Source organism: Cheilinus undulatus, linkage group 16 (assembly GCF_018320785.1).
Source record: "Cheilinus undulatus linkage group 16, ASM1832078v1, whole genome shotgun sequence".
Lineage (NCBI taxonomy): Eukaryota > Metazoa > Chordata > Actinopteri > Labriformes > Labridae > Cheilinus > Cheilinus undulatus.
This window is the reverse complement of record NC_054880.1, coordinates 34241642-34267060: the sequence shown is the minus strand read 5'-3', so window position 1 is coordinate 34267060 and position 25419 is coordinate 34241642. Positions and strand designations below refer to the sequence as shown.

General features: G+C 39.1%; 2 protein-coding genes across 7 annotated transcripts in view; both read right to left on the bottom strand.

Annotated features, from left to right (window-relative positions):
- The window catches only part of LOC121523972 (programmed cell death 6 interacting protein), a 36489-nt gene extending 29950 nt beyond the window's left edge, over positions 1-6539 (bottom strand). Inside the window, exon 1 of one of the 4 annotated variants that reach the window (XM_041809089.1) lies at positions 6130-6539. In XM_041809089.1, coding sequence (XP_041665023.1) covers positions 6130-6335 — 206 coding nt within the window. In that variant the 5' untranslated portion in view covers positions 6336-6539. The remainder of the gene's footprint in view (positions 1-6129) is intronic. The other 3 variants (XM_041809091.1, XM_041809087.1, XM_041809090.1) reach the window with 3 other exon arrangements.
- Positions 6540-7731: 1192 nt separating this feature from the next.
- ubp1 (upstream binding protein 1) overlaps positions 7732-25419 on the bottom strand; it is a 32133-nt gene continuing 14445 nt past the window's right edge. For 2 of the 3 annotated variants that reach the window (XM_041808386.1, XM_041808384.1), the window contains exons 3-16: positions 24638-24714; positions 22506-22611; positions 22318-22424; positions 22044-22196; positions 21814-21924; positions 19284-19391; positions 18639-18745; positions 18499-18553; positions 15659-15752; positions 15468-15558; positions 15267-15385; positions 15039-15181; positions 10042-10093; positions 7732-9935 (exon numbers count right to left, since the gene is read on the bottom strand). In XM_041808386.1, coding sequence (XP_041664320.1) covers positions 9898-9935; positions 10042-10093; positions 15039-15181; positions 15267-15385; positions 15468-15558; positions 15659-15752; positions 18499-18553; positions 18639-18745; positions 19284-19391; positions 21814-21924; positions 22044-22196; positions 22318-22424; positions 22506-22611; positions 24638-24714 — 1361 coding nt within the window. In that variant the 3' untranslated portion in view covers positions 7732-9897. The remainder of the gene's footprint in view (positions 9936-10041; positions 10094-15038; positions 15182-15266; positions 15386-15467; positions 15559-15658; positions 15753-18498; positions 18554-18638; positions 18746-19283; positions 19392-21813; positions 21925-22043; positions 22197-22317; positions 22425-22505; positions 22612-24637; positions 24715-25419) is intronic. The other variant, XM_041808385.1, reaches the window with a different exon arrangement.

Sequence of the window (25419 nt, the reverse complement as noted above, 5' to 3'; positions counted from 1 at the left end):
TTCAGTTCAAAGCACTCATCAGTCTGAGTCCTAATCAATACCACTATTGATACTTTACTGTTGTTTAGTGGAAAGATAAATGACAATCTGTTTTAAGCAGATGTTGACTGAGTAATAAAAAAAAAAATAAAGTTAAAAAGCTCATAATTCCACCTGTTAAATCTAGTTTATATAGCTAAAAAAGAAAACACATTTCTCATCCACACAACTGGATTTATTCAAGTTTCTTATCAAAAACTGAAAGTTTGTTTTCTTTAAATTACATGTGAACACATCATGACATTTTATTTTGCTTTCACTCACACAATCATTTTGCCCTACTGTCCTTGAACATCTCATGAATATTACTGTTTTGCGGGCTCATTAAGTGAGAGAATTTACTTCTACCCTGCTGATTTAAACAGGGATTTCAACACTGGATTTATATCTTTAACTAACGGGAGCTGCTTCCAAGTTTAGGAGAGCTTTTCATGGACGTTTTGAGCAGATGAGGAGCTTCTAAATCCAGTGTTCATATTAAACCTACCGTGTTTTTTCCCGTAAAACTGACAGTCTACTGTAGGCTGCTGCATTTTGGTTTAATCTGATTCATAGTGCTGATGTGATTTTTTTTTTTTTTTTGAGCGTATGCATTGATTAGCCTGCTGCTAAAGTGCTCCTTAGGTCTACCTGTCTGTCTGTGTCTCTGCACTGCAGCAGACAGTCACAGTGAGTGGAGCAGGAAAGACCAGAGGAGAGGCACAGCGATGTCGTCTCCTCCTCCTCCATGTGTTTTTTTTTTCTGTTCACCTCAGTAAAAGAGCCATTCTAACATGCTGTCTAGACATTATTTACAGTGATATTAAAAAGCATGGTTATTGCTTACAGTTACCATGGTAATAAAAATATGAACGATAACATAACCATGTGGAAATTTTATCACGTTTATCATTATCACTAATAACCGTTTCATCTCTAGAAACAACAGACCTGTGTCAGCTTAAGTATTTTTCTTTCTTTATCCTCATTCCTTAGACTTTAAAGTCTGATTGAAGGACCAAAATGTGTTAATTTGTTCATCCTTAAACTATAAAATGTGTTTTAAGGACTGAAGTTTTAGGTCTGAATGAGATTTAAATATTGGTATCACTATCGGTATCTGCAAAAATTAATTTGTAAGTATCAGTAGATCAGATATTGCAAAAACTCAATATTATGCTTCCCTACCTTTCAGTATCATGGAAACAAATGTAAACGTTTGGGCATCTATTATTATGCCATTTCTTATTTTAAATCACCACAAAATTTAAGCAAACTCCTTCACAACGTTAGCAACATACTCGTGCAACATAGGCCGTGTTCTCTCTATTTCTCTCAGCAGCTTTTGGTTAAGATTCTGCCTTGACAAATAAAAATGCCTGTTCTGATTGTTTTTACACTTCTATACCTTCTTTTAAGTGTAAAAACTAATTGGAAAAAAAGGAAACTGATAGATAAATCTAAACATCAAATCTTAGTTAAGAAATGGTTGTGATTTTATGGCATAACTTGAGATCTTTGAGGAAACTCTGACTTTAACAGATATTTGACTGTGAGTTTAGAGAATAATTGATGGTTAAGTAAACACTTTGGTGTCTACACTCACAGTGGAAACTCCTCTGTGCTTGTCTTATCAGTATCTGTGCACTTGTGATGTAAACCATCTATTATTAGGAATGACTTCATGTGAATGGGCCAGTTAGGGAATCCCCCATTACCAGTTCAACCACATGGCTTCATCGGTGCCAGAGAAAACTGGAGAAACCATAACAGAGTTTACACTTCAATGTTTCCCATTCAGATACAGAAGGTCAAAGAAAACCTGAGGAGAGCTCTGCTTCCGTCTGAAGAGAAACAAAAACATCCTAAACAAAACAATGGTTACCATGGCAACACAGTGGCTCTGTGTCTGTGCAGCTTTGAAAAGGACAGAACCCGTCGCCCTGGCTACCTGACTAACAAACGACATGTGCAGGGAGACAGGGACGACAAAGCTAGCAGGTCATTTTGCACAGACATGCTAGCTCATACTTTAGTGCTAATTAGAGTCATATGCTGAAAGTGACAGACCGTGCTGCTTACACACGCAGCATTTCAAATATCTAGATCTTTATACAATAATGACATGTAAAGTAAGACTCATATCTACGAGATCAAGACTGTTATAGGGTAACAGGAGAAGTATTCCCTGCCCCCCGTCTTATCGGCACCCATCCTACAGCTGGTAGCCCGTATGAAACTTTGATAATCCTGCACAGTCTGGTTAAATGTCATCTCTGCATTAGTGGATGCCCATATCATGTGCGTGTTTATTCCTGGCCCTGTGTGTCGCATGATCGAAAAAACAGTAAAAATGAATTTCCTCAGTGGAGTTAATAAAGTGTATTCTTCATAAGTGATCTGACGTTATTTTCTTTCTTTTCCCCACATTTATAGTTGTTTTAGGTACCTATGTTTACGTAAAGAAGAAAAGTTTAGCTAACAATGACACATCATGCTGGAAAAATACAAATAAAGCAACAAAAAGATTATCAGAGAACAGACAAATGGAAGACCCACACCCTCGGAGTTTTTCACTGGCTTTACATGTAGCTGGGTTAACTCTCGGCACTAAATAACCTGTGAGTCACACAGAACAAAGACTGAAAAGAGAGCGAGGGCAAAGTCTGCTATAGGTGAGGAGAAGCATGTTAATTTTCACTGAACACAACAATAGTGAGGTTTCAACTGTATTTATTATTAAGGATAAGGACCCTTTGAACTATTCATGACCTCTTTGTCCAGGTCTATCTGGCCTCTTAAAGATTAATAATCTGCTCACTAAGAAGGAGAATGACAGAAGTCAGGCCGGGTAACTGGAGCAAAGACACAGAGGAACTTTTACACACATAAATCCTAATTGCTGTCATACTTCCTCCATGAAAATCTGTCAGCATGTGACATATGTGACATATTCTGTTGTATCAAATACTGTCCAGGGTTGAATAAAGTCAGAGCTGCTATGAAATTTACAAAGAGAGTCATCACAGTCCTTCTCACACATATACTCATTTTGATCTGATATGTAAAGCTGTGGTTTTCTTCCCAAGCCTCTGTCTCCTGAGCCGAGGGCCTCAGCTATCTGTGGGTCTGGCTGTGATAGCCATCAGGGAGAGGAGCTGTCTAGCTTGGACTTCCTCTCTGATTTTGCATGGATTAGCAGCTAATGCAACTTCGACCCATGGTGATCATGAGTTTGAAAAAGAGATGCAACAGTACCTCCCAGAACAACTGTAAGCTGATACAACTACAGAAAATCTAAATCAATTTCAAACTGCATGTCAATGTCAATGCAGTTGTACTTACCAATGTAATTTTTTAGAAGTAAAACATTATGCACTGTTTTACACATGACTCAATAACCTCAAAATTAAAAAGTTTTACTTAAACGTGTAAAGAGGAATAAGGAATCAGGGTGTTTGCATATTTATTGTTCAAGAACTGAAATATAATGGTCATATGTTTTCATTAGCTTAAAAAGTGAATTATCAATATCAACAGCTATGAAAATTTCTGACAATATTTACAATCATTATTTTGGTTGTCAAAATCTGCCTGTATCAGCTGTATATATTGGCCATACAAACAAGTAAGTTAGTGGAATTTAAGCTGGACCAACAGACCTACATCAGCTGAAGTCTTTTTCTTCATTTATTCTCATTCCTTACACCTTAAAGTCTAAAGACTAAAATTTGTGCATCCTCGAACTTCAAATTGTGTGTATTAAGGACTTAAGTTCGACATCTGAATTACATCTAAATATTGGTACTGATATCTGTAACAGCTATAATTTCTAAATATCAGAATATCGGTTATCAGTACAGATCCAACATCATGCACCCCTAAGTAAAATAAGTATCACTTTAATTCAAAAAGAAAAATAAGGAAAAGGTTTATTTTTAACTTTCCAATAATTTAAATGCAATTATCTTATTTTTTCATAATTGCTTTGAAGCTAATTTTACCTTTATAAAAATTCTAAAATATCATAAGGAAGTTGTGATAAAATCATGCCGTGAACTCAGTTTTATGAGACAAGTGTTTTGTTACAGCCCCAGTTTGAATGTGTCTTAATGAAAATGCATGTTCATCATTTTGTTAGCAGCAGAAAAAATAAGTAATTAAAAATTCAAATTCTGAATTTGACTTGGTATAGATGACTAGGAAAAAAAATACTCAAGGTGAGTTCCTATCTCTAAAAACCTTCATGTGTGTATTAACCAATAATACAAATGTCACCAACCTAAATAAAATCAGCAAAACCACAGTGTAAAAATGATCTTATTCAAGTTCAAGTCTTGTACTCAAAATCTTATGGAAGTTAAAGTAGTTATATTAAACAAAATATACTTAATGTGACAAACATAAAACTGCATTTCATAATAATATATCATACCACTGGATTATTCCTACACAGTTTCACATAGCATGTAGAGATGCACAGTATTATCTGCACAACATGGGTATCAGCGAATATGAAAATGTTTGCCAGTGTTTACAACCGATATTTTGGCTAAAGAAATCTGCCTACATCAGCTGTAAATATTGGCTGTGAGTTGATGGAGTTTTAGGCTGGATCAACAGACCTATGTTTGCTGACGTCTTTCTTTATTAGTCATTATTCCTTACACTTTAAAGGAGACATATTATGCAAAAATCACTTTTCCAGGCTTTTCTAACAAAAATATGTGCCCCTGGTCCGTCCACAATCCCCTTATGTACCAGAAAAATTAATTCCCTTCTAACCTCTCTTTCTCCACCTTTCAGAAAATGTGTGCTAAAACAAGCCGTTATCAGACTTTACCCTCGTAATGTCACATGGGGAGTAGGCACCCCAGGTTTGGTTGGCCCTCCCTGCTTGGAAGACAGTTCCACGCTCCTCTCCTGATCATCCTCTCAGCTGCCAGCTGAGATGCTGGATAGCTCAGTGGGTTACCCTGCTGACTATGGTCTGGGAGGTTGATGGTTTGAATCCCAGTCAGGTCCTAAACTTTAGATAAAAGTGTCTGAAGGACTGAAGTTTTAAGCCTGAACTACATTATATATCAATATTGATAGCAGCTAAAACTGAGTTGTAAATAGCATTTTGGATATTGGCAAAAATCCAATTTCATGCATCCCTAATAGCAAGAGAACACTATCCCAAAACAGCTGTTGTATTTTACTTTATTACAAAGGTATGACTTTACCTGAACAACCTGGTAGGAGATCTATTCTTTTGTTATTGCCAATGAGAAAAGATCAGTTTCTTCTGTACAACTCCTGAGTAGCTACTCAGTACTTAAATCAAATTTTCAATTAAATTGTTGTTACTTCTGCTGGAGTAGATCAACAGTCTTGTACTTTTACTCAAGTGAAATACTAGCAGAGTAACTGTGCTTTTACTGAAGTACAATCAGACATTTCCCAACCCTGATAGGTAGTTGTATTCAAATGTCATTATATCTCTGCTTTTTCTTATAGTTTCCCTGTATGTTAAAGATATGTTAAAGCCTCTTTCAGTCCATGAAAATGCGCTGTAAACATCTTAGTAATTGTGATGATTATCAGCCAAAGTAGCTTTAACCATGTCTGTCTGTAATGTTATGCTTCAGCAGGTATTCAGTCATATTTTCAGTTTAAGAGGCCATCTTATATTGCTATCTTTCTGACTGCTGGACGTTTGTATTTTGTGCTACAATACGGTTTAATACAGAACATACAATTAAACTAAAGATTTAAGCTAAAACTAATCCTACAATCATACCACAGATTTGACCACAGCTAACTAGGCTAACATGGCTAATATTATTTCAAAAATATCAGACACTTTTGTTAAACTAGAAGACAGGTCAGGCCTCTGTTAGTCTGCCCAGGAAACTTGGCAAGTGTAGCAATGAGTCAGGCATTATGGTAAGGAAAAACCTCCGACCATATTATGTTGACCAACTTTAGCTCCCAGGTTAGCCGCTAAAGCTAACACATCTGGGTGCGGCAACGGCTGGGCTAACTCACCGCGACAGGTGAGACGGTAGTCGGTGTAAGTGATAGAGTTGCTAAGCCAGGTGAGTTACGGAAGGCAGCTCTTTGTACCTGAGCAGGATCTCCAGGGAGCTCTCGTGTTTGTCCAGCGGCCTTCCCAGCGCGTTCCTGCGGAGCTTGTTCAACTCCTCCACGGCGCGGATGTACTCCGCCTGCTCCTCTCCCGCTGAGTAAGAGGCTGTGACAAACTTCGACAGCGGCTTCGCCAGATCCACCTCGGAGGACTTTTTTAACGGGACTGAAATAAACGTCGCCATTTCGGCCCGTAAGGTGATATGTAGAGTCAGAAAACAGAGGCGATTAGCGACCAACGAACACAAACAACAGCCAGCGACTCACTTCCTGGATTCTGACAAGAAACGTCAAATTACGTCATGGGGAAACGGCGCCGCGCACCGCGCAGACTCAGTATAGGTTATAAGAAATGACGTTATTAAAAGTAAATGTGTCCACAGTTTAAGTTTCATAATTCATTTGACTTGTCAAAGAAGCATATTAACAAAGCAGACAGGTGTCAAAACATATCTGACTGGCCCGTGTTGGCCTGTTTGTAGTCCCATCTCTGAGTAACGGATATGGTTTCCTCCCACTTTCTCAGACCAGGATATCACATGGCTCCTGATTTAACGCCAGTGATTGGACCAGGGGCGGATTAAGCAATTCAGGGCCCAGGACGAACACAGGTATGGGGCCTCTCCACATCCTTTCTTCTCCCCCTCTTAGATTCTTAATTATTAAAGAAGGAGCCTCTTCTCTTAATCAGTCTTCACACAGAAATGATTTAAGGATGTTTGGGACTTAATAAAAGAAAATATATACATATATAAAACTTATAAACAATTAAAAAATGCACTCAGACTATACAAATTTAGTTTTCTGTATTTTTTTTTTTACATTATAGTCAAATACATTTCATTTTTAATTTCCTCTTGCAGTTGTCCAATGCTGTAAAGATTTAGTTTTTTACTCTGTTAAGTTCTGTTTCGTTATGGCTGTGGTATTTTAGATTAGACACTTAATGGAGCCACTGCCACATGCATGATCATGTTCAAGTTCAAAATTGATCCAACACAACCAAAAACGACTGTTTAGCCTTTAATTTCTTTTTGGTATAGAAATATCCAGGTGGACATCCTGTGGCCAAAAGGCATTGGATCATGAATATTAAGTCCACATATTTATTTCAGTTAAAAAATGACAATTTACTCAAGGGGGTGTATATATTTATATGTGTTAGTGTGTGTGTGTGTGTGTGCGTGTGTAAAAAAAAAAAAAAAAATCATCTCCCCTTTCTGTTTTCCTCCACCTGCCCCTCTCCATCTCTCATTTTCCCTCCTCTCTCTCTCTTTTCAACCCAAACACAGCTTGGGCAGATGGCTGTTCCATGAGTCCAGTTCTGCTCCAGGGTACTGCCCAGTAAAGGAATCTTTTTCCACAACACTGAAACTTTTCAAAATGTTATTTAATGCTGAAACTTACGGTGATTAATGTTGGGTCTTTATAAATAATGTCAAATAGTATGGTCTAGACCTGCCCTTTTTTAAATTGTCTTGATTACTTCTGTTATGAATGGGTGCTTTACAAAGACTGACTGACATGCTGTTTCCACTAAAATCTAATGTGAGTGTTGTGTGATGAAGCAGGACACCAGAGAAAGTTATGAAATCATTTATTCCCAGCACGTGGTTGTGTACATCTCCAGCATACGATACTGTGCACGAGAAGCATCATCATTGACATTAGGCTGAACATGAACGGTGGTCACCTCTCCTGCTCGCACTCTCTCAAACACACTCAATAACACACACTCACACATACAGACGACTGGGTCAGGCCTTCAGGGGACCAAAACTTGGTATCACATCCGCTCTATTACACTCTAATTCTTTGAGTCTATGAACACAGTTAACTTTGCCTTGTAAACATCACAAGAGCTACAGTCCTGGCTCTGGCATGTGGGGAGACAAACTTCTCAGTCTTTACATTTTTTATTCTCTTATTCTCTTTCTTATAGGTGGGTATAAAGAGGTTGTGGCTGTAGGACTATGGACTACACATCAAGCTTGAGTTTTGTGATTTTTCAGTGCAGACTTGGTCTCTAACTTCTGGGGAAAACAGGAGGAATAACACCCACTGAAAATCCTTTATCCCTCCCTCCCTGCTTCCCCATCCTCCTCATGCTCTTTACTAAACAGTAAGCTAAACAGTTACATCATACCAACAGGAAAGATTTCATGACTACTACTGACATAAGTTTTTTCTGAAAGAACAAAAAAAATAATACACATGCTCACACACGCATACACATCATCTGACACTTTGAGGCGTGCAAACTGGATGCAAATCGCCACACATGGTGCACCAAAATCAAAAAGGAGGGTTGACTAAACCAAGGACTCGTGTGAGACTTCCTGTAACTTTTCAAAGTAAGTGAACACGCTTTGCGCTCCCCTTGCTTAGCTACATTAAAAACAGCATTTTGACGATGGAGGTGGAGCTGCCAGGATTTTCTAGTCTATGGTTTAAGACTTTCAAAACCAGGCTACTGCAGTGATACATTTCTTCCAGCCTGTGCTGTGCTGTTCTTGCAGAGGAGATCCTGGAATGGAGGGTTTATGTACATGCAGGGTAGAGCAACTCCACTACATGAGGGTTTAATTTTACCACATAATGGATTTCATGATTGCTTCTAGTGACAGAGATGTACAAAGCCATCTTCAGAAAATGCCTATCAACCTGAAACCCATTTGGTCCACATAACTGAAGGTTTTTGGATAGGCATTGCTGTCCTTGTATCAGCCGGGGTTTTTTTTACATTTATGGCTGACATTCCAAAAGGAATAAACCCCACTCCTCTAAAGCAGCGTCACAGGGTCAGAACAGAGAGCAGATGGGTCAAAGATGAGGAACGTGTGCACTGTGTTTGTGAATGTGAGCAAAAGATTCAGTTTTTTAAAAAAGCCGATATGGCACCAGAAAAAAGTAAATTCAATGAGAGCAACAAACACAGCTGATCCATAAATAAAGCATCAACTAAAAACAGGTAAAGCGCAGGCTGAACAGGACGCACATGAGGAGACGGATAGATATGGCTGGACTTTATACGAGTGAGTGAGTGAGTTCAGTCTGTTTGACAAGAAAATTAAATTAATTCTTGTGTCAACGTCCATGAATTTGTCCTGAATATTTCAGGCATTATCGAGCTCAGCCGTTCATAAATGTTTCAATAAGACAACCCTCGTCGCGAATGTTAAACAAGCAGAGTAAGTTGGGTTTCACCTTGAAGCAGGTTAGTATGTTGAGATCGCATGCTGTTCAGCAGTACAGGTTATCAAATACTGGCCTAGTGCTGGTTGTGTGCGTTGTGTAGGAAGGGCAACGAGCAATAAGGAAACTCTGCTTTCTTTATATTTCCTTCTTCAAGCCAGAACGCCACTCTACCCCCTCTCCTGGAGCCCCCCCCCTCCCTCACCCTGCAGGAAACAATATAAAAGACAAAAAATAAAATAATAAAATCAAAATACATACAACGTTGTCATGTTTCCTCTAACTTCATAGCCCCCTCCGGTCTCTCTTCTCTGAACTGACCTCCTCCGTTAATAGTGTTTTCAATATGAAACAGTGGACACACCCATGTCAGATTCTAACATTTTACATGGCTTCTTAACGCAGTCTCTGCTTTCCATCAAGCGGGCGGTTAAGAGAGAAGAGGAGGAGGTACGAGGAGAGAGTGAGAGGCAGTGCGAGGGAGGGGACGGAGAGGAGGCTTCAACTCCAAAACAGAGGGTGGAGTATTAGTGATGCCATCTGTCCTGCTCGCTACTTCAGGATTAGATGGAGTCCTTCGCCCAGTTCATCTGTGGAGGAACATGACAGAGGTACATCAAATCCCTGCTGATCCCTTGGGCCAAATTTACAAAAAAAATGTTTAAAAACCCATGGTATCAATGATCCTGAGCTCACCTTTGACAGTGCTGATCAAAAAACAGGTTTCATCTGGCAGGTTGTAAACCATCTGTAAAACACATCACAGACAAGGCAGACATGTAAATTACATGCAAATAAGAGGCCCCACACAGTCGAGTTGTTGTTGCTGCACAAAGCATGGTCTAATTCTACTTCTCTAAACAGTCAACACGTCTCAACTGTAGCCCTGCCATTTACTCTAAAAAAGCTCTACAATTACATCTACAGACTTTAACCAGAGCAAAATTAAACATTTAGAGAAAAACAGTAATATTTCAGCTTATGACTGATGTATTTCTACAGCAAACTAATATCAAGCACAAGAAACACACCAAACATGCATAGGGCTGGGCAATTAATCACAAATTAGATTAAATCACAATATGGCCTGTTGCAATATCCAAATCGCAGAAGTTGAAATATTTCTTTGAATTGAAATTTGTGTCAAAATACCAGTTTAAAAACTTTTCTGCAGCAGATTATGTTATGCATTACACACTATGCAATCATTCAAGTGGCATTTTTTTAGAATAGTCTACAAAAAAAATCTTACTTTCTTCATGTTTTTTTACATTTTTGGATCAAATATGAGAATGACATAAAAATTATCACTCCCTTCAATACAATAATTCATATCCAATTTGCAATACGAGTCAAAATCATCACAATTAGATATTTGTCCAAAATTGTTCAGCCTTAGTTTAAGCTAATATTGTGTTGCTTGTAATCTAGAAATATTTATTGCTTGTGTTTGTTGGAAAATAGACAAAATGAAGAACTTAAGAAATAACTGCATATCAAACTGCAATTGCAATATTGCGGAAAAATATCGCAATTAGATTATTTTCCTAAACATGCACATCCCAGAGAAAAAAAAAACGAAGAAAAATGTCTTTAATGTTTAACAAAAAAATATGTTTTCAATTTACCATCATCCACCACAATCACTACAATTAAGGAGAGACATACACTCACTGAGCACTTCTATAGGTGTTTAACTGTTCATTCATACAAATCTTATCAGCCAATTCATGGCAGCAACCGATGCATTTATTTTCATGCTGAGCAAAAGACTGGGGAAGAAAGGTAATTTAAGGGATCTTGAATGTACCATGGTTGTTGATGGTCTCGCAGACTTTGCAAATTCTGACCCTACCATTTTCTGACCCTACCATTTGAATGTTGCTGTGCTGCAGTGACTTGCGGTCTTGTTGCAGCATCCTGTGGTTGTGTTGCTGTGTCCTGCTGTTGTATTGCAGCAACTTGAGGTTGTATTGCAGTGACCTGTGGTTGTGTTACAGTGACTTGCAGTTGTGTTGCAGCAACTTGAGGCTGTATTGCAGTGACTTGTAGTTGTAGTGACTGTACACATGTCTATATATATAATTATGGGTGTGTATATATATATATATATATAAGTGTACATTTAAGAGTCTCCCCATTTCCAATCTGTAATTTGTTCAACATGCTTTGTTTACTCTACTCTTGCTGCTGTAAATTTGGAATTTCCCCTTGCGAGACTAATGAAGGAATATCTTACCTTAGTTGTGTTGCAGCGACTTGTGGTTGTGTTGCAGTGACTTGTGATTGTGTTGTAGCAACTTGTGGCAGTGTTGCAGCAACTTATGGTTGTGTTGCAGTGACTTGTAGTTTTTCTGCAGTGACTTGTGGTTGTCTTGCAGTGACTTGTGGTCTTGTTACAGGTCCTTTTGATTGTCTTGCAGTGACTTATGGTTGTGTTGCAGCGACTTGTGGTTGTGTTGCAGCAGCTTGTGGTTGTGTTGCAGCAGCTTGTGGTTGTTCTGCAGTGACTTGTGGTTGTGTTGCAGTGACTCGCAGCTGTCCTTCACTTGGTAGCATTAGTGTTTTTGGTCATAGCTTGCATTTGTGTTTTCTGTTAATGCAAATTGTTTTGGATATGCATTTCTGTAAGACCTCCCTGCCAGCGTACCTCTATCTCTCTCTCTGAACTTCTTGGGTCAAGTGCACCAGCTGGTCATACGCCTGGGTGTAACATTATGCCTGACTTAGAGCTAGAATTAATGACTGACTTAAAGTTCTTCCCTGTGCACCAGCTGGACAAAAGCTCTGAGTTATGCCTGGGTGTAATTTTTATGCCTAGAATAGAGGAGTATGTTAAAAAAGTCAGACCTAACCCATGTTTTGTGAATGGGAGGTGCACCGAGACGGTCATATAATGTAAGAAAACCTGATGGCAGCGCACTTTAACTGAATTATCAACGGAAAGGTATGAAGACAAGAGATGGAGAATCATTTGTGATTGGACTATAAACCTGTCAGTGTACCTGGACAGTCACCTGATAGAAAAGCTTTGTTTTAGCAGACAATCTCTGTGAACATTTCTCCTAATACACTACCAGATGTGTCAGATAAGACAGAGCTGTCACGCCCTGCAGGTGCTGATTCAGTGTGTCAACTTTTCTCTCTCAGTAGGCTGTGTCATATACACCCATTTAAAGCAAACAGTGATATACTATTTAGTTAATAGACATGTTTGGTGCTAATTTGATTAAAAAGACTCCATAATTCAAGACAGCGGAGCAGGGCAGGCGGGTGGTGCATTTTAAACCCTTTAAAGACCACTTTAATATTAAATCAGACAGCATCATCGCAATTTATAGGAATTCTATTGGCTTCACAAAGAAATAACTGACTAATGACTTCTTTTCTTTTGGTTTACGTTATTCAAATCTTCTGACAATAGTCTGATAGAAGCTAGAATAGAAGGGAAGTGTGTACGGTAGGGAAACACATTCATGGGTGGGTTAACTTTTCAGGTTGGTAATTTGGACTTCTGGATAAATCCAAAAGACACACATCCATAAATGTCATGTTTAAAATAAAGTCTGCTTTTTGGACTCGGGGCATTAAATATAAGAGTTTGAACAAAACTTAGATGAAATGTAGTTCAGTTAGACAAAATCTCAGACTCATATTTATTCTGCCTATCATGTCATTGTAGTGGTGGGCAGTGAACTGGTATCAGTACCTTCGCATGAGTTAAACGAATATGTTGTGTTGTAGTACACACGTGAGGTAAAAATGCTGCTACCGCTGGCGTAGCAGAGTGATATGTGACAAACAGCAGCTCAGCCTGAGTCAAGTCATCAGCATGTCTTTCTCTAGCATTATAAGCTGCCAGAAAACTAACCAAATGTCACCCACTCTTACAGTAAACGGGTAAAATATGTGTTTTTTCTCTTAATGTTTGATGGCTGAAATAACCACAACATGCAGCAAGTGTGTTCACATTTCAGAGCATCTCCGTTGGCCAATCTGAGGCTTTAAAGGGATATTTTGGCATTTTTTGAAGTTGGGTCATATGAGGTACTTGGCTATAGTAGTGGCATTGGCCTCCGGTGATTTTTGTGAAAGTTGATCCTGTGGTTATAACGAGCTCAGAGAGCTCCGCGGCATAGTGGCTATAAATGGGAACGTTTTATCCACATAGTTTAACAACTTTTACATAAAAATGGGCCAAGAAAACATTAGCTCGCCTGTATGCTGTATCCAGAAAAAACCACCATACAAAGCACTTCATTTCTCCCAAAAAACCCCCTCAGAGTCAAGCACTAATTTACGAGCATGGGTTCGCATTTTCCACACCCACACAACCAGGTAACTCAGGATCTTTCCTGCTCAAAACTTTCAAATGAAGTTTCTCTGCTCTCTTTTTCAGCCTGCTGACTCTCCAGGGTGCAGACGATATCAGTGCGCGGCGGAAGGAGACAAAGTGCTGAAAAATTAGTGCCAGACACAGAGGGGTTTTGTTGGAGAAATGAAGCGCTTTGTACGTTTCAACGCAGCATACAGGTGAGCCAACATACTTTCTTGGCCCATTTTTACGTAAAACTCGTTAAACTACACGGATAAAACGTTCCCATTTATGGCCACTATGCCGTGGATCTCTCTGAGCTCGTCATAACCACAGGAGTAACTTTCACAGAAATCACTGGAGACTAATGCCACTACTATAGCTACGTACCTTATACAACCAAACTTCAAAAATCCGAAATACCCCTTTAACACAGGCTCAGTGTTGCATTTGTTTGTCTCAAGTCTTTTAACTGCTCAAGTAACATTTTTAAAGGTGTGTTTTAACTCATGACTTTTGTTTTAAGGCTATGGTGAGTTAAAACAAGTTCTGAGAAGCAGCAGTAAACTTTTTTGCAGTGTAAATTTGCCAGTGTGGTAGCCAAAGCTAAGTTAAATCAGTGATTTACATGCTACTCAAGTTCTTCACAATAAAATTCATGGTTGTTATTTTTCTCACGTTTTCACTGTGAATGCCCACATCAGAAAATGTGTCGTAGAGATTACACTTACAAGTGTAATGAGAAAGGGGATCTTCTGCTCAGACATGAGTTCAGTCGGTCATCACAGGCTTGTTTTAGGGGGAGAAGGGGGGTTGTGTCACATGAATATGCATTTAAATGTATTCTCTCTTTTTAATTTTGTAATACTGTGATGCAAAGCTTTACTGTAACATGCAAGAAAAAGATGGTGATATGATCTTAAGGCCATATTGCTCAAGCTGCGTCATAACTTTCTACTGAGGGATATTTGGGTTCAGTATTATTTTTCTTCTATATTTTTAATCTTACTTTCTGTAAGTCTCTTGACAGCAGAAGTACTGCTGTTTATTGGCTTTCCACTTTTTTCTTACACCTATGTTCATATTTTGCAACAAAGTAACAGGACAAATTTATCATATCTGTAAACCTACTTGGCAACAAACTGCTTTTTGATCCATGTGCACACGCTCATCATTTCAAAGATGTACTTAAATATACACCTAGAGCTCAGTGACAAAGCTGTTTGCTGGTTTTCATGGTGACGGTTTTTTACTGTATGTGTGCTGATGATGGAGGCCTTCTTTCTTTTGTAACAACAAAGAGCCCTCTACTGGTTGAAGATTTAAGGTGCTGATGAAGAACTGTTTTCAACAGAGTGCACATGTGTCTGTGGTGTACCTGGTCGCTGAGCAGGATAAGGATGCCTGTTGGACCCTGTCTGTACACCTGGTTGATCGTCCCCAGCGGAAGGCTGCACACACATGCCATCTTACGGATGAGTTCTGCAGCTGTGAGCTCCTCCAAGTACAGAGCATGATACACTGAAACAGAGGAGATCTTTAAACTCTTGCACTGTATTACACTTTGAATGAACATCAGCGCTCTAATGCAATTTAGCTTGTTTACCATGTAAATTTGAGGAAATGCTGTGTTCTTCGTTTTCACTGGTGCCCTGTGTCTCCAGCAGGGGGCTCTCTCTGGGAGACTCCTGACAGACGTACACTGTCAACCTGGGGCGCACTGACCTGCACACAGACACACAGATTAATGCAGAGAAACACACTGGCCCCTTTATTATGATGTGTACAAACACACTTTCTAACAAACCTGGATTTAAGGGCATTGAAGAGTCTGATACCATCTGCCGGCCCGCAAATCTGGACCAGGTCGTCCCGGGTAAGCTTCAACAAATCGGAACCTACACGAAAAATATGAGAAGAACTGTTACTGAATCTGTTACTACATCACACCCATGCTTCAGTGTGTGTGTGTGTGTGTGTGTGTGTGTGTGTTTGCACCTGAGAAGTGAGAGAAGAGCCGTGTGTAGGAGTTGAAGCGGTTTTTCAGCAGCCACTTCTGTGCGTCCTGTATGGAGGCAGTGGGGCTCAGCTGCTGCACAGGAAAGAAAAAGACACGTCAACACACTTTCAACATATGAATGCCAAATTTAAACTTTTGACACATATTCGCGACCCAGAGATTCTTCAGAGTAAAGTTTTTAAATTAGAGCTGCCACATTTCCTCGTTACCAGCCACTGAGGAAATATCATTTTCTTTTATGTCAGAAATAACACTAGAGCTGAAACACACTAGTATTTCATTCATCTCACCATGCTTAACGTAGTGTAAATATTGTAAGTAAATTCTTTTTAAAATTGATGATATTTATAGATCATGTTTTGTCAAAACCAAATGTCAGTAGGTTTGCTGGTAAAAAAAAATAAAGAAAACAACTGAACTTTTCCATGGAACAAGAAATGGACCCAAACATTTTTGGCTATTATATATTTGCTTTAAAAGTGATTACTAAAAATTATTACAAACCAAAAACATTTTATATGAATAATCATGCAATTTTCTAATTGTTGCAGTTCTCAATTACATACTATGGCTTTATAAAGCATTGTACTGTATGTTTTACCCTTTTAATGATTTTATAAACCAATCATGGTCACTATAATTTGGCTTTTTTGACAAAAATTACAAGAAAACTCTTTAATGTCAAATTGAAAACAGATGTGACTCAATAAATATTCACCCCCTTTATAGAACAAAGGTCAAGCCAATTGGTGCTAGTAGTCTCACAATATCTGAAATGTGGATCACCTGAGTGCAGTGAATGTGTCTCAGTGACTGCAGTATAAAGACACCTGTGTCTGGAAGGTCCATTCACTGTCTAATTGGTATTCATGGCTACCATTACACAATGAAGACAAAAGAACACTCCAAGCAACTCAGAGAAAAGGTTATTGAATAGTATAAGTCAGGGGATGGATACAGAAAAATTCCAAGGCACTGAACAACCTCTAGAGCTCAGTTAAATCTATCATCAAGAAAGGAAAGGAATATGAAATGTGTAAATCTGCCTATATCAGGCTGCCCTCACAAACTGAGTGAGTGAGCAACAAGGAGACTAGTGAGAGAAGCCATCCAGACACCTATAACTACTCTGAACAAGCTGTTCAGATTAAACCTGGACTAGAGTTCACCAAATGGCAGCATGTTTGGCAAACACCAAACACTGCACATCATAACAAAGGTTGTGCTGGACTTTTTTGTTGTCCATCATTTTGACGGAAAGGGTCGTAAAAATTCTGTCATACCATTTAACAATCCATCATCATACTTTTCTCTTTAGTATCTGTAATATTATTCAATATGAATTTATTAGTAGTGTTTAAATAATGAAGCACTCTTTCCCAACTTATATTTAAAGAACAATCTTTGAGGTTGTGCATTTTTAATAGCACTGAGAGAAAGATGAACACAGCAGCACATCATTTACTCCTCATCATTTTTACGCAGTGACAGTGGAACAACAATCCCTGTCTTGAAGCAAGCAACTATGAACTGCACTATTTAAGATATCACACACAGTTTTGAGGATATTTCTAATATCAAGATGTTGTAGTTAGACGACCATAGCTGTTAACAAGTTGTTAAAAGGCTGCACTGTGGAGCTGTGTACATTTGTCTGCTCCACAGGAGTTGTAATCCGAAAAGATGTCACACACTCGGATCTTGCACCCTGAGTCAGGTGCGTTTGTATTTGCCTTGACTGTGAAAATTTGTAGCATGTGGCAAATTGTACTGCGAGCCTGTGTCTATATCACTTCTTTAAAGTCCTGCTGGATCCATCCAGCCTGACAGAGAGCTTCATACAGCACACACTCATGCGTCACAGCGCTGAGACAAGTTGGAGAGATGGAGAACAACTTTTTAATTCTGTCTCTGTTATGAGCTGTGAGTAAGCTACAAATGTATGTCTGTTTCCATATCTGATATCCACAAAATAAATGAGCAAACTTTGGTGTTTAAAGTGAGGTTTCGGTGCAAGAGGGGAGAGGGGAGGATCAGGCGGTGGTGAGGAGGCGAGGTGAAGCAGCGGAAACTGTTTTGAATCCTCAATCACCCATTTAAATGACTTAGACTGATACGAATTTTGCATAAAATCGAACCTGTTCCAAAAAAAAACGGCAGTTTTGGCATCAGCGTGCAGACATGATTAGAACATGAAATGGACTCATTGTGCAAAGGCATTAACACTCTGCATGCTGACCTGTACCCCTCTGTGACTGAGACACCTGCAGTAGCCTCAGTGCGCTGTCAGCACAGAGAACCAACATGCTTTTACTTATCTACGGTGTTGAGGTCAGGGAGAGAGCCCACTGGCTACAAGATTTTTTAACAGATTAAATAACCTCCTTAATAGTCCATGTGTGCAAAATGGAAAAGGTCTATGCATCTGTGTCTCTGTGTGTGCGCTGAAATGCAGGGTCATCCTCATCATTCCAGTCAGTCAAAATGACGGACAGCCTTCAAAATTCTCTGTCATCCTTCAAAAAAATCCATCAATGACAGAGAAAATTCAGTTAATGCGACCTCTGCATCATAACAAACAAATCATCCCCACTGTCAAGCACGGTGGTGGCAGCACCATGCAGTGGGGATGCTTCTCAGCAGCTGGCCCTAGAAGGCTCGTAAAGGTAGAGGGTAAAATGAATGCACCAAAATATAGGAAAATCCTGGAGGGAAACCTTAATTAGAAACAAGCAGCTAAAGTCACTGCCTAGGAAAATGTTCAGTTCTCCAACTTTTCTACAAGTAATACTTTTAAAAAAGACAAGTACACTCTTACCTCTGAGTTGCCATGGTTACCAGGGTCTGCCTGGTGATTGGGCGAGGACGAATCACTACAACACAAGAAAAACAAAGAGTAGTGAGATTGACAGAAACCTTCATTAAAGGAAATGCACAAAAACAGAAACGTACAGTTACCTGTCTGGTACTGAGGAGGTCGTATAGGTGGAGAGTGGGGCGGAGCTGAAGGAGGGAGTAGCTGCCTGGTTTGTGCTGACGTAAGCATTATCCGGCCACGGGGAGCACTGAGGAGACACAAACATGAAGATAAGAAGAAAAAAAGAAAAAATCTAAGGGGGGACTGGGGCTTTAGCATTGCATCCCCTACTCCTTCCAGTTAAGAGTGAGGGTTTCCCCATTATGCTTATGGCTAATTTACACAGTGCAGTTTCAAGGTGTAATATTTACACCCTTGTGACGTTTCATCTTCACGATGAAATGTCCCAGAGGGATAAGGGGGGGTGAAGACACCCCCCCTCTGTGCTGGCTTCAGAAATAGAGAGATATTACAGAGGGTTAGCAGGGGAGCTCAGTGCTGTGTGTGTGCATAAATCTTTTATTGTGTGCATATGTTGGAGCTCTCACTATGCTGTGAATTAACATATGTTGACATCAATATCACACTGCTGTGAAATCAATATGACTGTCGTAAGGCAGAGCTTCATCGTGGCAGAGTGGTGGCACCTTTACTCTACAGTCAAGTGTATACAAAAAAAGGTTAGAGGGTCTGTGAGTGGAACAGTGAAGGATGATCTCTGGAGGAGACTAGAGCCGGTTGCTTACACTGCCTCTCTTGGCCAGTGAGTCGCCACAGTCAGCGGGAAGTGTCCGCTTGCTGGACTTTTTCAGCTCGTGGTCACCCACGTCTTCTATGATGGGTTCAAGTCTTGTCTGCACACAGAGACACAATGGAGGATAGATAATCAGAGAAACCAATAAACACAACTACAACATTCAGGCACGTTGTTGATAAAAAACTGTGATAAAACTGTGGCACAAGGCACATGTTCTATTTTTATAAGTTAATGGATGAAAGTCAAGGACCTCCTTATTTTTTATAAACATTTTAAACAATGCATTCACATGATTATGATGATGGGCGAATGCCAGTTAGGGGTCAGAAAATGGGAGACAGCCATTAGGAATTAATGGGAACAGAGGAAAGTTAGAACCTTACATCGCTACATGGACCTCTATACTGCAATTATCACAAGAAATGTTTTACATACACCAAGTATGATCCCAACAATTTACCCAAAAAAGTGATTTTTTACCACAGTTTAACAATTTACCTGGCCTGGAGGCGATCAATGTCTGGACCTGCAGACCTCCTAGCGTTTAGCCAGATGACAGGAGACAAAAGTCTAAGAGTTTATATTGAGCTAAGAGGCTTGCTGAACCCCTTTAACATACTGCATTACTGCATCATCTGCAAAGAACCTATGGTTTTTTTGCAGTTGTTACACATAGAAATTTTTTTTTCAACTTTGGGTATAAAAAAAGAGAAAAAGTAGTCTCCCAATGAAATCTCCACATTTATATCATATCGTGGTTGTTTACACTGTTATCTAGAAACTGTTTAATTCAATCTGACTGACAAGACCAGTGGATTCAGGCAAAACAATCCTAAGTTTTTGAGGGAGCTGGGAAAGATCAGTACTGTCAACCACTTTACAAAATACCAGGCCCCCTCTCGGTCTTCCAAACAGCTATCTGTTTCATATCATGTCTGTTTAATTTAAATAAACACTGAGGGACTTGACCTTTCTTAGGATAGTTAACCCATTAGTTCTGCCAGGCAGTATCTTCATCACAATGGTCCTATGCAGAGCAGTTAAAGAACAGATTGTTCTTAAACCTTGTGTGTTTGTTATTGATGAAGCTCAGCTGTGGTAACGTTCTGTACATGCATGCATCCTCTCAATGCCTTAAATCTTTGGATACTGTATACCATGGGGACTGGGTTTATAACAAATCTTAAGTCCTTAACTCATCACTGCATTCTGTATGATCAAGTTGGTTGGACTTCTTTGACCTCACAGGCTAAAACAGTGGCATATCCTTATTCATAAAGCTTTACTTAATCTTCTTCCATCATATGTGTGATTTTAGTCATGTGCAAAGTGCTGAAAGCTACAGTCTTTGCTCTGTGACTCAGTCAGAAAATTTTCTTTTACCGTCTGTTGCCAAAGCCCATCTTGAAATAAGTGAGAGGAGTTTCAGGTACACTGGTCCTGCAGCCTGAAGTCTGCTGCAGGACATCTCATGTCTTGAGAGGCTGGTCTCTTTCAATCTTTTTAAAGGAAGCTTTAAGGCATTGGAGGAATATGCATCAGATTGTAGATGTTTTGATTGATGATTTTCTGCTCTGTGACTCAGGATCTGTGATCGTAACTGCTCCGTTTTTTATGCTTGTGTCTTTGTTAAATGTGCTGCTGCCCGTCGTAGCCAGGACACTCTTGTAAATGATATTCTTGATCTCAATGAGGCTTCCCTGATTAAATACATTTAAATAATAATAATATCTCACCTCTGTGTATCTGTATTTTCTGCCTTATACAGAATTTTGATTCATTAGCTCCAAATAACTTGACTTAATGGGGGCTGAGAACACCTTAATGGCCCTTTACCTCAAATTTATTTGTGATTAACCATTTTGCAGAAATATTCTTGCATGAGCACTAGGGCTGGGCAATTAATCGCAGACTAGATTAAATTGCAATATGGCCTGTTGCAATACTAAATTGCAGAAGTTGCAATATTTCTTTGAATTGAAATTTGTGTCAAAATACCAGTTTAAAATCTTTTCTGCAGCAGATGTTAATCATTACACATCATGTAATCATTGAAGTGCCATTTTTTTAGAATAGTCTACCAGAAAAATCCTACTTTCTTAATTTTTGTACATTTTTCCAATTAAATATGAGAATGACATAAAAATTATCACTCCATTCAACACAATAATTCATATCCAATTTGCAATACGAGTCAAAATCATCACAATTAGATATTTGTCCAAAATTGTTCAGGCTTAGTTTAATCTACTATTGTGTTGCTTGTAATCTAGAAAAATATATTGCTTGTGTTTGTTGGAAAATAGACAAAATGAGGAACTTAATAAATAACTGCATATCAAATTGCAATTGTAATACTGCCAAAAAATATCCCAATTAGATTATTTTCATAAATGTTTCAGCCCTAATGAGCACCCACATTTTAAAAAGGGCAGCCCCATGAGTAATAAAAATGAATATTGGTGCTTGGAGGTACATAAACATGTCTGATGTTCAGTCCATACCAGCAGCTCACTAACCTCTGACAGGATAGTGGTATCATAAGAAGGCTGGTACTTTTCCTTTTCTTGGGCTGTGCGTTTCTCCATCTTCTCCCGGTCCGTCTTCTGCTTACGGTCCGCCCCCTTTGGCTGAACAGGACATGGAGAAGGAGAAGAAAAGGACGCCATTAAAGAAGGCACAAATTGCTAAAAGGGCTGATAAAAGTTGAGGTGTACAAGCCTCTTTCTCTATCAAACAATGAGTGTACCTTAAAGACTTTGATTTGGCAGGAGGCAGAGTGGAGGTGCTCTGTGTACTCTCCTCCCTCTCCCTGGGCGAACGTGTCAAACTGGATCCTGAAGGGGACGCCCTTCTCCCCGCCGTGCTTCCTGGGAGTGAACTCTGTGCTGATGCAGTGCACCTTTAGAGAGTGAGAGTGTGTGTGATCCAAATGTGTTTGATGTGGAAATTCAGTGGCACACCCAAACAGCTGGCGCGGAGACAAGCTGGTGTGGGTTTTTTTGTTTTGTTTTTTTTTTTACCTGAACAAAAACAGAGGTTCTTTTGTTCATGTCCCAGAGGAATTCAGCTGCATTCAGCTGGGAGGGGTGAGTCTTCGGCTCAATGATGCCCACTGACATGGGGATATCTAAAACACAAACATACATTAAAACACAGAATAACACGGATGCCACAGTTAAAGAATACATCATTTTCTGGGCATCATTACCGATGTCAAGGAGACGGTCGCCGGGACGATTCCACTTCCAGCCCTCCAGCTGCTGGTGCTCTGTGTATTGTAGCCTGCGGTCATGAAACACCACCCGCACTATGCTCTACGCACACAAACACAAACTTAGGAATCATTGCTGCATGTGCTCCTCAGATCATCACAAAGGGCTGGAGTAATTGATTATTTTGTAATCAAGTACTCTATCGATTCTTCTGTTGATTAATGGAGTACTCTAAGAAGAAAAATTGCATTTTGAAAAGAATCACTGCTTTTTTCAAGAGCAATAGTACCAAACAAATGAGAAAAGAAGACGGGCCCCTTAAAATAAGTACTTGTATATTAGAAATTGGTATTAACAGATTCTCTAAAGGAAATATACTTTACAAAGTGCCACAGAGTTATTTTTGCAATTTACAATTATTTTAAGTTAAAATTAATGAATTGGGGTTTAGGGATGCTCTCACATTTTGGGTGCTAACACTTTATTTCTTTAATTGGAGTTTATTTTTATTTATCTATTTGCCATTAAAGTAAAGGGACTCTTAATCATTTATATATCTTCTGCTTCAAGCATGAGTGTAATATTTCACCATCTAGTAAAAATAAAGCTCCATCATTCACACATTGGTCTAATAATGCCTGAAAACTGTACTCTTACATAACAGGAATATGATCTAATTTTCAAAAGGTGTTCACATTTAGTTTTTGCAAGCGCATTTTAGTTTTTTTATTAGTTGATCCATGGTAAACATGACTTTTTAACACGATCTCTGGACCTCGAGAACACAATAAGGGATAAAGCTGCTTCAGAGACCTGTTGATTCCTTGACTGGAAGATGATGAACTCTAAACTATCTTTTCTCTCTGTCTCAGTCACTGTTTGTAGCAATAACGTGTTTCTAATTGATTGGTATCTTACACTTTAAAAAATGTAATCCCCACCTCTTGGGGACTGGAAAGAGAAAAAAATTGTTCTGTGACAAAAATTCTTCAAAATTTCCACATATTTACAGAAAGTCCTTCCACTTTTTTGCACTGGCTCGATTTATGCCATTATTAAAAGCAGTCCTGTCTGCAGAGACACAGAGGGCCACATCACAGGCTCTCTGTCTCTGTCTCTCTCTCTCCATCCTGAGCTATTCAGGCAGTCTCGGTCATAATCTGCACAGATACAGCTGCTAGGTGCTTATGCGCTTTGTTTGCCAAACATGATGCGATAATGAAACAGCCACCCATTGGTTGTCCTGCCGTCAAAACGCATCATGGGATACAATATGGAGGTTAGCATCCAAAGCTAGCAGCAGAAACTATCGAAATTTTGGATTTAAAAATCGATAAAAAGACATTCATTATCAGATTTACTTGTGTGGATTTTATCTATAAATACCCCAGAAAGTCATCTGAGTTGGATGGTTCAAAAGTTATTTAACTGTTAATAGCCTGCGTTTTATCTTGTCATATATGACAGCAGTTTCAGAGGGTTAAACTGTGCAGTTCTGCACTATGCCACTCTTTTCTACATTCTATTTTTACCATGTGGAGTTTGCATTTCTGCTTGCAATAGTATGATAGTTGAGCTCTCAGCCACAGCCCATGAGTAGTGCTGCCCGCCTCTGCTCTCTAATTGCAGTGCGTTCAACAAAGTTTATTTGTTTAAAGCAGGATTATGACATAATAAGGGAAAAGGCTGTTAAGAAATAGCACCAACCTCTGTGGTCGTGGTTTCCCACCCTGTGTATCCCAGTACAAAATGAGTTATTACGGCACCTGTCTCAGGGTTATATACCAGTATACATCGGTATATAAGACTTGATGAGTGTGGATTATAGACAGAATTTTAGGAAAATTAGGTCTTGTCTGTATATCAACCCCTGTACCAAGAGATTTTCCTTAGCTTTTTTAATGCATAAAAACCTGGTTTCTGGGGTTGGGTGTGGATTTTGTTTTCACAGTTGTTTTTTTTTTTTTGTTTTTTTTTCTTTGAAAGTAAAGGACTTAATATTAGATTTTTGGTTGTATGAAAAGTGCTCTGCAAATAAATTCTGATAACTGAGTGACATAAGGTGGGAACATTAAATTAGAAAAAAACAAATGATCCAAGAAGTAATAAACTGCAATGATCTGCTCACCTTCACCAACTTGTTGTTGAGCTCTGGTAGCTCCCCTGGATTCCTGTTATCCAACATACGCACCTCGTAAGACTGGCCTGAGAGGGTGAGAAAGAAAAGAGAAAAAAAAACATGGCTAAGAGTATCTAAAAATAAGACGGTGTGTGAAAACAAAGTTTACCCTTCATCTAACATTTTAAGTTAATTCTATCTGTTATGGTTCATTATTTAGTATCGGGGTCATTCCTTAAAAAAGTCCATCTTGGCTGAAAGTTTGCATTACAATTCAAAGAGCAGCATTACGCAGAAGAGTTTGCTTGACACAAAGCTGTAGGCAGTGAGTGATTATCTTTGTCGAAAGGCCCATTTTGCTAGATATTCTGCTGCCCCACATAATCAACCCCAGAAAATGACTCAAACCCTTATGGTTGACAATCATCAAGATTGCTCATGAATTTTACTGTGAGACAGATGATTCAGAGCGTCAGCCCTAGAACCGTTTCATGTTGCCATTTTTTCTCTGGTCTCAATCTGCTTCATAATCCGGTCCTCCTACACCTCTAATGCCGAATTTTTGTTTGTGATGCACTGTGGTGAAATTTTGTATTTTGCTACCTTTTTAATGAGGGTAATGATGCAAGCAGATGCTGTATCTCCATTTGAGGCCAGACCAACAAGCATTGATAAAACAATCATAAACAAACTGGATTTTGTCCAATCTGACTCAGAGGGTGACCAAGGATTGACTAGATTATCTTACCCTGCAGTTAATGGAATTAACTTATAACACTGTGGTTGATTTA